General features: G+C 40.4%; 1 protein-coding gene across 15 annotated transcripts in view; it reads left to right on the top strand.

Annotated features, from left to right (window-relative positions):
- The window catches only part of CHD9 (chromodomain helicase DNA binding protein 9), a 191683-nt gene that overhangs the window by 90711 nt on the left and 86526 nt on the right, over positions 1 to 14446 (top strand). For all 15 annotated transcript variants that reach the window (XM_075118360.1, XM_075118359.1, XM_075118357.1 and 12 more), the window contains 3 exons: positions 4470 to 4616; positions 13133 to 13201; positions 13312 to 13367. In XM_075118360.1, the coding sequence (XP_074974461.1) occupies positions 4470 to 4616; positions 13133 to 13201; positions 13312 to 13367 (272 nt within the window). The remainder of the gene's footprint in view (positions 1 to 4469; positions 4617 to 13132; positions 13202 to 13311; positions 13368 to 14446) is intronic.

Genomic DNA, 14446 nt, shown 5'->3' with positions numbered 1-14446 from the left:
AATCATACCCAAGGAATTTAGGAAGTCACCTAAGTTCTTTGTAGCCTGTGAGAATCAGTGTAAGAAGAATGCCATTTCCTCTCTAAACCAATAAAAATGGAGCTGAGTATGCTCTGAGACCATGCTCTAGGTAGCGTCAGGAGCAGTTGATCTTAAAACTGACTGTGTTAGTGCTACTGTGGTATCATGTCAGTTGTAGCAGGTAATAGCAGTCGTAATAGTAGTTAGCTACCTGGAGTTCTGTTTTATGCAGCGGTAGTGATAGTGTGGCTGATGTGATTAGGCCCTATGATGTTGTCCCCTGAATAGGTAGGTGGACACAGTTGGCAATGGGCTTTGTTGCAAGGATAGGTTCCTGGGTTACAGGAAACCTACTGATTGCTATACTTACCTACATTCCTCCAGCTTTCATCCAGACCACACCACACGATCCATTGTCTACAGCCAAATAAATTTGTTAGTCTCTAAGGTGCCACAAGTATTCCTTTTCTTTTTATATTGCAAGTGTTCTAGGATTTGAAATATGTCTGACTGAACAGTTGACCTTTTATCTAGCTCTCTTAACTTCTTTAAATCCCTTTCTAGTTTCTTTTTTCATACTGATAAGCTGACATTTTTTCTATGACTGCCTACATTTTCTCCTGAAATGCCCTCCTTTCAGAGATAGCTGACTACTGTGTTTTATTAATTATGATGTAGCATTTGGATATCTGTAAATTTATGGTTTCTCTGTGCATAAAAAAACCCATTTTGACAACGACTACCTAATACAGACGGACAGAGCTCCATTCCGATAGGCTTGAGCATAATTATTTTCACTTATATGCTCTCCCTGTATACTAAAGTCTGTGATGATTATATTCATTTTTTATTTTATGCGTTCATGCTGATGATGGTTTCTGTTCGATAACGATCCAAAGCAGTGCAGACTGACACATGTTCATTTTCATCATCCGAGTCACACATCACCAGCAGAAAGTTGATTTTCTTTTTTGGTGGTTTGGGTTCTGTAGTTTCCACATCGGAATGTTGCTCTTTTAAGACTTCTGAAAGCATACTCCACACCCCGTCCCTCTCGGATTTAGGAAGGCCCTTCAGATTCTTAAATCTTGGGTCGAGTGCTGTAGCTATCTTTAGAAATCTCACATCAGTACCTTCTTTGCGTTTTGTCAAATCTGCATTGAAAGTGTTCTTAAAACAAACAACATGCTGGGTCATAATCCAAGATTGCTATAACATGAAATATATGTTAGAATGCAGTTAAAACACAGAGCAGGAGACATACAATTCTCCCCCAACGAGTTCAGTCACAAATTTAATTAACCCATTATTTTTTTAATGGATGTCATCAGCATGGACGCATGTCCTCTGGAATGGTGGCCAAAGGATGAAGGGGCATGCAAATCTTTAGAATATCTGGAATGTAAATACCTTGCAATGCTGGCTACAAAAGTGCCATGTGAACGCCTGTTCTCACTTTCAGGTGACATTGTAAATAAGAAGCGGGCAGCATTATCTCTCGTAAATGTAGACAAACTTGTTTCTGTTAGCGGTTGACTGCACAAGAAGTAGGCCTGAGTGGGCTTGTAGGCGCTAAAGTTTTACATTGTTATGTTTTTGAGTGCAATTATGTAACAAAAAAAAATCTACATTTGTAAATTCCGCTTTCACAATAGGGGGATTGCACTATAGTACTTGTATGAGGTGAATTTAAAAATACTATTTCTTTTGTCATTTTTACAGTGCAACTATTGGGTAATAAAAGTAATATAAAGTAAGCATTGTACACTTGTATTCTGTGTTGTAATTGAAATCAATATATTTGAAAATGTAGAAAAACATCCAAATTATTTAATAAATTTCAATTGGTATTCTATTATTTAACAGTGTGATTAAAACTGCAATTAATTGTGATTAATTTTTTTGAGTTAATCGCGTGAGTTAACTTATAGCAACTTATAGCCCTTATAGCAACGTAGTTGATCAAATTGATAATTTTTAGAAAATACAATTTGCCTAATGTTTACGATATCTTTCTCTTCTTGGCATTATTTCATTTTTTTTCTTTTCTGTGTTGTTGTAGACCATGATGTGTCTTTTCTTGCTTTGTGTTTACTGTTATTGCCTATCTTCACTTGTCTAGGGGCTCACCTAAGTGAAAAGCCAACTCCCAAATCCTCTACTTGTTGAGAAGTAAAAGGTGTCTGGGATTCCCAAGGGGATGTTATCTCTAAATCCTCCTCAGGGGAATTTTCTTATTTGTATTAGCCTCTGGGTGGTATGTGTCTCTTGTAGGCATTCACTTACGGAAGGAAAAAGAGCAATCTCTTTGTATTCATACCTCCTCCCCCTCCCCCCCACACACACATTCCACTTCTGGTTTCAGTTTAAGGTTGTGATCCTTATCTTCAAGGCCATTGTTAGATTAGGACCCTGCTCTGTCACTACATCTCCATCTGCTATCTTTTAGGATGTTTGTGTTTTTCTGGAGCAAGGCAGCTCACAAAACCCAGGGAAAAAGTGTCAGAGCTAGAGATAAAGTATTTTTATTTGAGGTCTTCATACTATGGAACAGACTCTCAGGGGAACGCTTATTAATTTGCAAAAAGAAAAGGAGTACTTGTGGCACCTTAGAGATTAACCAATTTATTTGAGCATGAGCTTTCGTGAGCTACAGCTGAGCTCACGAAAGCTTATGCTCAAATAAATTGGTTAGTCTCTAAGGTGCCACAAGTACTCCTTTTCTTTTTGCAAATACAGACTAACACAGCTGTTACTCTGAAACCTCTTATTAATTTGGAGTTCAGCCTCCTCATTGGGCACACCATCTTCCTCTTGAGAGAGCATTCCTGCCATAATCAGATATTTAAACCAATCCTCTTCCCCCCCCATCCCATTTAAAAATTGCCCTCCCTTCCCACAATATAAATTCAATGCAAGTAAAACGTTCTGTTCTTCTCACTTTACTAGTTATGAAAGACTCCAAGGATTCCACAGGAGACCTCAATATACTTTACTTTATATATGCTTAGTTATTATGGTGGTGGGCTCTATACAAAACCCTTAAAATAGATAAGAGCCTCTTGGCTACTGCAAAAGTGTGTCAGGGACTATTGTACACCTTATTTCTGCTTAATGAATTGCCCCGACACCTGCTTCCACTGTGGCTCATAGCTTTAATGTTTCAGATAACAGACTAGACTGGTCAGTTTTCACTCTGATGCAGTAGTGTAAGTTCTGCAGAAGCTTTTGGCACTTGCCATATTTGGTGTAGAGCCTTGTTGATTGCTAGCTAATTAGAGAAACACCTTACTGTAAATGAGTGCTTCATTCAGAGTAAATCCGTGTGATTCAGTTACTTTGCTATAAAGCTCAGTCCAGTATGTATGGAGTTGTAGAGCTGTCTTATTTCTATACTTCTGCTGATTCATTGCCCAAAATAAGAGATTTTCGTAGGCAATCGGTGTTTTCAAATCAGTTAGTTGTCAGACTTTGTGTTAATTGTTATACTGATTGCAGTTGCCTTTGTTATCCAGTCTCCTGTTAGTCATCAGCTCATCAAAATAATTAAGAGATTGTAAAGGTGGTTTTATCATTAAGCTTAAAATGGTTAAATGTGTAAAATCTGCAAGTATTTGAAAGTTATAACACCAAAGTGAGAGAAATTGTTAAGAGTGGGATAGTCTAGTAATGAGATTTTTTAAAGAAAGTAAAAAAACATTAAGCTGAAATGTGTATGATATCTCAAAGTTGATGTTGGTTATACTAGAATAACCTTGATCGAGACCCGTAGAGGAGATGATGGAATGGACAGTATACTTGTTGAAAACAAATAATAATAATAATTAATTAATAAAAATCATACAGTATCAGCAGTATGACTGGCATGATCTGATAGGTCTCTTCCCTTTCTTAATTTCTGAGAGTCTTCATAATACCGGTTTATACAAAAAGGACCTTTTATTTAATAGAGGACTCACTTTAGCATATTGTGTAAATCTTCACTTTATAGGTTATTGGTTTAGATAGATTAATAGCACACAGTGGTCTTCCGTATTTATCCTTATGAAATTACTATTGGGAGAAATTACAGTGAATTCATGAAACAAAATAGCTCTCACTTGAATTTTGTTCGTAAATATCCAGAAAACATTACTCCAGTTTCATTTCTTAGCTGTAAATACAGACAAAGCCACTTAACTACTTTTATATTTTATTATGTATAACTTAAAGAAACATTAACAAGATTTGTAGGTCGAAAATTTGGCTTAGAATCTCCCCACCCTGTTGTTGTTTATACAGTTACTTTTTTTCTTTAAATTTGTGCACTTATCAAAATTACGGCTCACTAAATTTTCTATAGTAATATGTAGTGTAGCTGAATGACTATTTTTAAAAAATCAATATAAGCAGTTCTTGCTAGAAAGAATTTTCAGTAAAAATATTATGTTGATATTACTGTATTGTAGAAGAGAAGATCAAATCGTCAAGTTAAAAGAAAAAAGTATGCTGAAGAAGGAGAAGGAAAACAGTCAGAGGAAGAGGCTAAAGTTTCTGTGAAAATCAAAAAGAGTTCTGCTCCTTTGCCTGCTGAGCAACCCTTACAATTATTTGTGGTACGTAAAAATCCAGAACTGTGAGTAGTGTGAATCTTCCAACTAACTTCACTATATCATGGGTAAAGCCCATTTTGTTAGCCATGTTTGGCTGACTTAGGTCAGTTACCCAGTAATTATGATGCACAGTAGCAAGTGCCCAGGTTCCATACAGTTATCCTCCCCTTTCCAATTTTCAGGTCATCTTGTGTGACATAAATACTACTTTTTTGGAAAGCTGCAGCAAAAACAGTTCATCCATTATTGAGAACAGGGTTAGAAAAAATTACATTGTTTTGCCAAATGTTACAAAATTATTGCAGCTGTTTCATTGAGAAGTTATGGCACCTCATGCTTTTGAGCAGGGACTTGAAATATGGTAGGTGGTATATCCTAGGGTCAGAGAAATGCCTTTACCTATTCTTTTGAAAATCCACCCCAATTTAGCCACATTATAAGCCTCTCAAAATTACCATTTCCACATGCTCCAAAGAGGTTTGTTAGAAAATGGCAGCAAAATTCTCAGGACATTGCATCTCCACTAAGCATGCTCCACATCTACAGAACTGTCATGTTCCTGCCCAGAGCTGAACTGGACTTTTCCTGCAGTTGCTCCTTCTGGCTGTTGATGACTGCTGTGACTGTGGGCACCAGAGCTGAGAATAAGGAGCCTTTCTCTCTTGTTCTCAATACTCCCCCTGTTGGAAACTAGGTAGCAAGGAGGAGACAGAAGCCAACTTTTTTGAATTCAGGGAGTTCAGTAATAGAGTCAAGGGGGAAGAGCAGTCTATTGGTGGACAGGTACAGGGGATAAGAGAAGGGAAATAGCAACATATTTAAGGGATGGACAGGAGTATGAAGACTGGTACAGTCTGGGCCAGGGTTTCTGATCCTGTGGAGTCATGACCCAAAATTAGGTTGCATGTGTGTCAGAGGGTTGCTTAGGAGGCCTGGGGAATTGATAGCTCGGGGTAGGTCCTGTCTTTGGGGAGGGAGTTGCAGAGCCTACCCCTCGTTCATTCTGCAGTGGCAGCTCCTGACATGTGGGGCTGGCTGGGCTCTGCTCCCCACTTGGGGCATTTTGCAATATTGTGCATGGGGTTGCAGTGCTACTCAGGTTTGGCTCAGTTGTCCTGCTCACATGATGTAGGATGAGGGGGCAAATTTGAGTAAGTTGTGCTGAGTCAGAGGGGCTGGTCCAAACCTGAGGGGTGCTGCAACCCCAGAGGTCACAGTGCCTGGAACAAGGAGGTTAGCCCAGCTAGTTCCGATGGACAGGAGCCACAGGAGCTGCCACTACGGTGTGTAAGTTGTAGTTATTTAGTACTTGTTTTGTTGATGTGGATATTGTATATTGTGGATAAGAAATATTTAGTAAACCACATGTGTTTTGCACTAAAGCTATTTAATGCATTGTGACAGGCCATCGAGGTTTACAAATGAATCCTGAGCCCCAAAAGATTGAGAACCTGTGGCCTAGGCAGGGACAGGAGCAGAGTGGGACTGTTATGTGCAAAGAGTAATAGAAGAGGGACTGACAAGAACTGAAGGGGATATGCTGTTGAGGGACATTCCAGGAGACAGGCAGAAGGAGACAGACAGGTAGGCTAAGAGGATCTGTAACCACTAGATACATTATTCCAGATTTTAGGAGGGAACGGAGTCCCAATGTGCCTTTGCTGTCAGCAGATATCCATGAAACTCACTGACCAAGTGTGTGTTTAACTTTGAGTAATTTTATATCCTCTGCACCTCACTGTTCACCTCTTTTTCTAGATCATTTCTGAAGATGTTGAACAGCACAGATCCCAATGTTGATTCTTGGGAGACCACGCTATTTGCCTTTCTCCCTTATGAATACTAACCATTTATTCCTACCCTTCATTTCCTGCCAGTTCCAGTTCTGCTGATGGCCCACGTTGGGGTCAGTCTGATACCACGTTATGGAATTTTTGTTTTTTGTATTTGCTATAAAAAACCCTGCACACTTTGACAAGGGGTTGTGTGGGAAAAAAATATGATGTGATCATGTAATTAAAAATTGTCTTAAGATGCATTTGCACAAGGGGGCGGAATTATGGCTGCACAGGCAACCTTTGTTCTGATCTTACTGAACTTCTGAATGGTGGACTTTGAAACCTTAACTTTCTTTTAACATAGGTTTTTTGTTTAGTTGTATTTTTGTTTTATATGTAATAACTTAGGGCTTGAGATATGGAATATTTTTTGACAAATTGTGGAAATTGCGAGACATTTTTCCTTTGCATTTTTTTCTTTTTCTTTTATAAACTGCACACACCCACACACTTATGCCTGTCTTTTCTTTTTTCTCTTTTTTACCTTTTTTGCCTTCTTTCTCCCTTTTCTTTCCCTTGCCATGTTTGATACCTTTATTTTTTTTAAATTCTTCTGTTTCTGCTTCTTTATGCTTTTGTTGTTGTTGTTGTTGTTCCTTTTGTCCCTGGTTTTTTATTTCACCGTCTTGGCAGAGTTGGCAGAACTGCAGCACTTTACACACAGACTGAATGGAGAGGAAAACTGACTAGCATCCTAATCGGTTTTCCCTTTGGCTTCTTACTGTCCATGTAAAGACTCTTTTCAGCTACCAAGAGCAGGCTGCTAACGAAAATGGTGTGTGTGTTCACCACAACAGATTAACTTTCCATTTCACTATATAAAAATTTTGCTGTAGAAGCAACCTGAGAAGCTTAAGGTACCTTTCCTCTTCAGGTGCTGTGGAGTAAGCTGCAAAGGTAACCGCTTGCTCCAAATACAAAGTGATGGAGTGCTGCTACTTCTGTTTCTTGCAGGTTTGGCAGCCCTGGCTTACTGAGGGCTTGATCTAATGCCCACTGAAGCCAATGGAAATATCCCCATTGACTTCAGTTGGCTTTCTATCAGGGCTTCAGTGTTCTTCTTCGAGAGCTGTCCCTGTGGGTGTTCCATTCTAGGTGCTGGTGCGTCCCTGCGCCTTTATTCGGAGATTTTTACAGCAGTACTCGTACCAGTCACGCATGCGCAGAGCTTCCTCTTTCCCCCCTCCCCCTTCGCTCTGAGTGTACCTTAATAGTACGCGTGCAGAATACCCCTCAGTTCCTTCTCTACTGTCCCCAGCCTGAGACAAAGCTCAGCAGGTGCCACAAGTACTCCTTTTCTTTTTGCGGATACAGACTAACACAGCTGCTACTCTGAAACCTGTCATTTTTCTCCCTTGTTACTCTTACCTTTTAGATAGTTCGTTTGTTACCAATAGTGTTCGTTATTAGTGTTACCAGTAGTGTGTTAGTTTCTTTTAAAAAAAAAAAAAAAAAAAATCTCTTAGTTCCTGTCAGTGCAGCCGCTCCTGGCATGCCTGGCTCCCCAGGCTTTAAGCACTGCTCTAATTGTAAGGATACCATCCCTCTGTCTGATGGCCATTCAAAATGCATAAAATGTTTGGGGGAGTCCCACATCCCCCCAAAATGTGCCCACTGCAGCAAACTTGAGTCTAGGGCACAAAAGGACAGGGAGTTGAGGCTAAAGCTGCTCCTGCTGCAAAAATCCTTAGGGTCAGCTTCAGAGCCAGGTGCTAATTTCGGCTCTGCTCCTGACCACAGCCCCCACGCCGCTAAGAAGATGAAGAAAAATTCAAAAAAAATCACCTTCTGTCAGCCACAAAGCGAGCTTCGCAGGAGAAGGCTTCTCCTGGCAGGTCTACCACCTCCCTCCCAGCGCTCCCCTGGCTGAGCAGTTTTGACGCACCGGGCTCCTCCAGTGCTGCACGAAACCCGCCTGGGGCTGCGGCAGTAGCATGGAGCTCTGGTGCCGAGGCTTCAGGCTTCCAGTTGCCTGCCTCTCAGCACCTTTCGGCACCACGGTGGAAGCAGTGCTGACACATGCGGACGTGCCTGATGCCCCGCAGGCTATCACCGCTCTCCCGGCACCCGCTGAGCTGGCCGGCAGCCAAACGACTTTGAAGACACCGGTGCAGAGGAACTTTTTGTCGCAGCAGATTCCTCTCGCACAGCCCTCACCACACAGAGGAGCTTCAGCACTACAATTTACACAGTCAAGTGACGTGCTTGTGTCACCCGTTCTGCAGTCACCCTTACTGAATGCCTGCTTCTCACCAAATGCTCAGCCAGGCTCCGAACAGCCTTCCTCCAGTGAGGAGGAAGCTGGTCTCCAGGAGGATTTTTCACCATATGAAGTGTCTCATCCTCAGACCACAATTAATAGAGGTCATAGAAACATCACCTCGTCATACTCTCAGGATCCTGCCCTGTGGTGTGTAAACCCGTGGATGGCACCACCTATGCCCTTCCCACTACAGTGGCAATATTGGGCCCCGTGGGCATCCTATCCTCGAGACCACACTCGCTATGCCACCTCAACCAGGCCCAATACCGGCCCAGCACCACAAGCTCACGAACCTGCCACCGATGCCAGTCACCAGACAGCACCATCACAAGTGCAGAATCAGGCACAACCTGTCTCTAACCCAATAGACTCAGTTGTTACGCCTGACAAAGCCCTGCTTCCCCCTCCCCCATCATCTTCAGATGACTTTTCAAAATTTCAAGACCTTTTCAAAAGAATGGCCAGTGAATTAAGAATTAATCCGGAGGAGGTTCCTGAACAGCAGCATGAGTTAACGGACATTCTGCAGCCGCCTTCTTCTTCCAGGATTGCATTGCCGATCAATCCAGCTCTTCTGGAACCTGCGAAAGCCATCTGGCAGACTCCTGCTGCAAGCTTACCTACCTGCAAACGAGCGGACCGCAAGTACTTCATCCCTTCCAAGGGCTCTGAATTTCTTTTCACTCATCCAGCACCTAATTCGCTGGTAGTTGATGCAGTGAACCAAAAGAACAAGCACCAGTATCCCCGCTCCGCCCCAGTTGATAAAGACAGTAAGCTTTTAGATCTGCTTGGACGTATGTATGTATAGATAATGACAGACAACATCGCCTGCATGTTCTATCTAAACAGGCAGGGAAGAGCTTGCTCTCATTCGCTTTGCACAGAAGCTATGAAACTCTGGAACTGGTGCCTTGCGAACAATATCCGGATATCAGCCCCCTACCTTCCCAGGGCTATGAATACCACAGCAGATGAATTAAGCAGATGTTTTCCTTGAGACCACGAATGGGAGATAAACGAAATGATCATCACCAGCGTATTCCGCATTTGGGGCTACCCAACCATAGACCTCTTTGCAACTGCGAAAAACACGAAATGCCCCGAATTTTGCTCCAGAGCAGGACTGGGCAAACACTCCCTGGGAGATACATTTATGATTCTGTGGCACTGGAACTTACTCTATGCTTTTCCCCCGATCCCGATTCTCCACAGAGTTCTGACAAAAATACGAACAGATCGTGCCAAAGTGATCCTGATTGCCCCAGCATGGCCCAGACAGCCGTGGTTCCCATTACTCACCAGGATGTCAACTCGACCACCAATCTCGTTGCCTCTCATTCCAAACCTCCTGTCGCAGCAACACAGCCGATTTCTCCGCCCCAACCTGTCCATGCTTCACCTCAAAGCTTGGTTCCAACATCGTTCTCCCAAAACGAACTAGCATGCTCTGACAAAGTCCAAAGAGTGCTCCTACATAGCAGAACACAATCTACTTGCACCACCTATCTCCAGAAGTGGAAGCGATTTACGCAATGGTGCTCAACTAAATAACTGCCTCCTATGTCTGCACCTTTTCCTCTTATACTTGGCTACTGTTGGACCTCAAACAATCTGGCTTTTCTTTCAGCTCCATCAAAGTCCACCTAGCTGCTATTACAACCTTCCACAATAAAATTGACAGTACCTCTGTGTTTGCTCATCCGATCACTAAACGTTTTCTCAAAGGACTTCAATCCCTAGACCTAGACATTAGACCTCTTACCCCCCGTGGGACCTTCACTTAGTGTTATCTTGCTTAACTCAACAACCATTCGAACCCCTAGCCACTTGCTCCCTCTTACACCTTTCTGTGAAGACAGCATTCTTGGTGACAATCACTTCTGCTAGACGGGCAGGAGAAATAGCAGCTCTCATGGCAGACCCACCGTATACCCTATTTTTTAAGGACTTTAAGGACTGTCAAGCACTTCAGACCAGTGTAACTATGAAGGAAAATTCCATGGTTTGAGGGGCAGGAAGGACATTTTTGTGGAAAGGGTTTTTTTAAAAAAGGGAGCTGTTCAAAAGATGGAGTTTGAAGTATTCGAAGTAGTGCTGGCAAAAAAGAATTTGTGGGTGGGACTGCAGGTGCGGCTGTGGAGGTGCAGGGTGATAGCAATTTGCAGCATAATCCTGCAGTTTATTTACATAGGTTTAATTCTTGTTAATGTATGGTGATATTGAACTATCAGAGTAAATTCAGAGTTCTTTGACGGTGTGAATGCTGCCTGTTAATGGGCTGTTTAGCTTCTAAAGATTTTTGTCTTTTGAAATTTAAAAATAAAAAGTATATCAAATGAGAGGTTATACATGTTCACTAAAGATACAAGTATGTAGCAGGTATTACCAATGTATGTATTTTTGGTTATGGGATATTCTCTGTATTTATATTTTTAATTAATGTTTATCTTCTCATAAATTGAGAGAGGGTTTTTTTGTTTTGTTTGTTTCTTTTTTGTAAAGATTGATGTCTGGGGAGCCTCAGTTGGCAAATTGTGGATAGAGAGCTTGACTTCTTAAGACAAGATGTTTGTTAATGAAAAATAATATGTTGCTTGCTGCTTATTCTGTGTCAGAACACATCCTCTGTGTGATATATTGAGATCCTAGAAATCTGTTTGCCATGGAAAAATACAGAATTTGCATTTGTACAGTACATTTTAGTTTTTACATTTTGTGAAAAAATAAAAACACATTCAGATAAAACAGGGTTCTACTGTGCCTCCGTTATCCGGCTGTCCATATTAACAGAACCAGGGCTGTCAACCTGAGCCCGGGGCTGCAGGCTTGGGCTTGAGCTCTGGGCGGCATCCAAGCCCTGCTGCCCAGGCTGACAGCCCAAACTATATTAGCTGAAAATACAGAATGGAGACATAGAAGTATTTGGTGTGTATATATAAGAAATACAAATCACAATTCTGTTAATTTTATTTTATTATAATGATAATGGCACTGGTAGGCTTCAGACTTGCTTAAAAATGTAAATATATCAGTAACACATTATGTTCAACTGATACCTGTATAAATTGTGGCTAGGGAAATTCAAGTTCAGCGTTTCATTTTAGTCTGGGAAAAACATGGATTTTTATGGGGGTTTTTTTGGCAAATTTTGGGGTTTTTTTATCATAGAAAACTAGGATCACAGTTTGATGTCGAACTAATCAATTATTTTGATGACTCAAAGAGACGGGTATGATTTTAGAAAGTAAACAGTAGAAGAGAGGCCATGCCCTGTTTTCATTCTGAAATTCTAAAAAAGCTAAGGAAGAAAAGACAAACATTCTAGAGATAATTCTGCATTCTGTACTACCATGATTTTTAACTTTCCATGAGACATCAACATATGCTTATGTAGTCTCTTATACTCAAACAACCATTGTTGCTTCCAGATGACCTTGCTACGAGGATAAGAAGTAACCCAACAAATACCTATTGAGATGTTTTTGAAAAACTTGCTTTATAAGATATCCATATCTTACATAGGATATATTGTGCTGAATAATGCCACATCTCACCTATAATAAAGTAATATTATAAACCATCTTAACCTTCAAGCAGAACAATTAGAAATTAAAACATGATTATTATTAAAATACGCTTTATATAAATGCAGTTGGCATCTTGCTAAGCTTTCATGAACGCTATCAGCTAAATGGCCCATTAACGCTTTTCCTTCTCTGACAAAAATATTAGCCAGCTTAATTAAGTTACAGTTAAAGATAAGTACCTATTAAAAATTGAGACATCTTGCATACTGTGTAGAAAAGAAGTTTATTAAAAGGGTCTGTATTCAGTTCAATCTAACATTTTCATTAATATATAGAACCCAGAGGGGGCTTTGGTGACACTGTGTGAGCTTCACAGAAATAAGCATTCGATTTTAAAAAACATGGAAACTATTTTATACTTTAACTGAAAGAAAAAATAGTGTGATGGATCAGCAAAATGCTAGCACATGTTGGAACTTCAGCATTACATCCTTAAATTTTTGAACAATAAAGTACCGCTTCTCTGGTTATATATGGTACAGAAAGTGAATTGAATTGACCTCACCAAAGTAAAAGGTACAATGATTACTTTAGAATACACATTTTAAAAATACTGATTTTGTGTTCATCTGGATTTTGTGAAATAAACAAAGTGACAAGTTAATAACCAGTCCAGGGAAAGATTTATTGAAAGATTTTTGTCACTGGCTGAAAGGAAATGGAAAGTTTATGTACATTAAGAAAAAGAGACAAAGAAACTGTTTTTGCAGTACATGCTGGCCTTTTAACGTTCCACTGTGTTTCCCAGGCTTTTTCAGCCTTATACATCTCTAAAGAGATTGCCTAGTACTGACTGTAATCATTTAATTATTTTTCCACATTTATTAGGAGAATCCAAGTGAAGAAGATGCAGCAATTGTAGATAAAATTTTATCCTCCAGGATAGTGAAGAAAGAAGTGAGTAATTGTGACTAAAATGAGGGTGGTGTGTACACGAGGGAATTATTTATTCTAAGATGTGCTTTAAATGTTCATGAGTCTAAAAAATCTTGAATTTACTTTCTTAGATATCTGCTGGAATGACAATGGAAGAAGAAGAATTTTTTGTAAAATACAAGAACTAGTAAGTATTATATCACAAGAGTGTTGTCTTCCTGAGTTTGTAGAAAGCCTGAAACAAGCTTTAAGATATGTGAAGTGTTGCATCATGTTAAATAAGGCCCTTCTGTACTATATATTTTTGCTCCTACAGAATTTAGGAATTCGGGGAATTCAGCATTTTTGCTACAGAAGTTCCCACACTGTGTTACCTGTGGCTTTGCCCTGCTGGGTCCTGCCAGCAGCCGCCTTTAGATTTCCAGGTTTCCCTGTAACAGGGAGTTAATTGGATACAGTGTGTATTCTTTACCCTTTTCCTCGGAGCCATGCAACAGGGAGTTGGGGAACCCAATCTGAATTTCAGCTTGCAGCCATAAAACAAAGGTTGAACCAGAAGTGCAGACTAGTGAGCTAGGCTGCCACTTTGGAAAACAAAGAGAGGAGCAACTGAAGCTAGCTACAAGCTCCCCCTTTTCCTGGCACACTTGAGGTGAGGATGATGTTCTGAACTGGACCACCTGGATACAATCACAATTATTGAAGCCAATGAGACAGGCATGATAAACTTGAATCCAAAATGGAAAATAGTAATGGTTGATGATGAAAAAGAGCCTTCTTTCATATGGCTTATACGTCTTTCCTCTCATCACTAAGATCTTTCAATTGCAAAGACTTGGGCACTTGGTTAATTTTATGCATGTGAATAATCTCATCAAATTATTACTCCTCGGTGTAAATCTCCAGAATTGGGGCCCAGATGTTCTGGGGTTTAAAAGTTTTCTCACTAAAAGAACTGAAACTTACTTAGCAAGATTTTTTTTTCTAATAAGCTATTTCTATTAAGATGTTAATTCTCTTATCACTGCATGAGCAAAGACCCTGATCTTGCAGAGTGAGGTGTGTGAGTAAACTGCTGCAGCTGTATGGAGCCCCATCAATTTCAATGGGGTTCCATCCGCTTGCTGAAATCAGTCCATATGCAATACATTGCAGAATTGGGGCCTAAAATGTCTTTGAGCTCTAGAGAGGGAAAAGGTGATTGATATGTTATTCATTAAGGGTGCCTTAACCACATGGGGTCAATCTAAAGTGCATGTATGTGGA

Source organism: Caretta caretta, chromosome 12, assembly GCF_965140235.1.
Source record: "Caretta caretta isolate rCarCar2 chromosome 12, rCarCar1.hap1, whole genome shotgun sequence".
NCBI lineage: Eukaryota > Metazoa > Chordata > Testudines > Cheloniidae > Caretta > Caretta caretta.
This window is presented reverse-complemented; position numbering and strand designations above follow the sequence as displayed.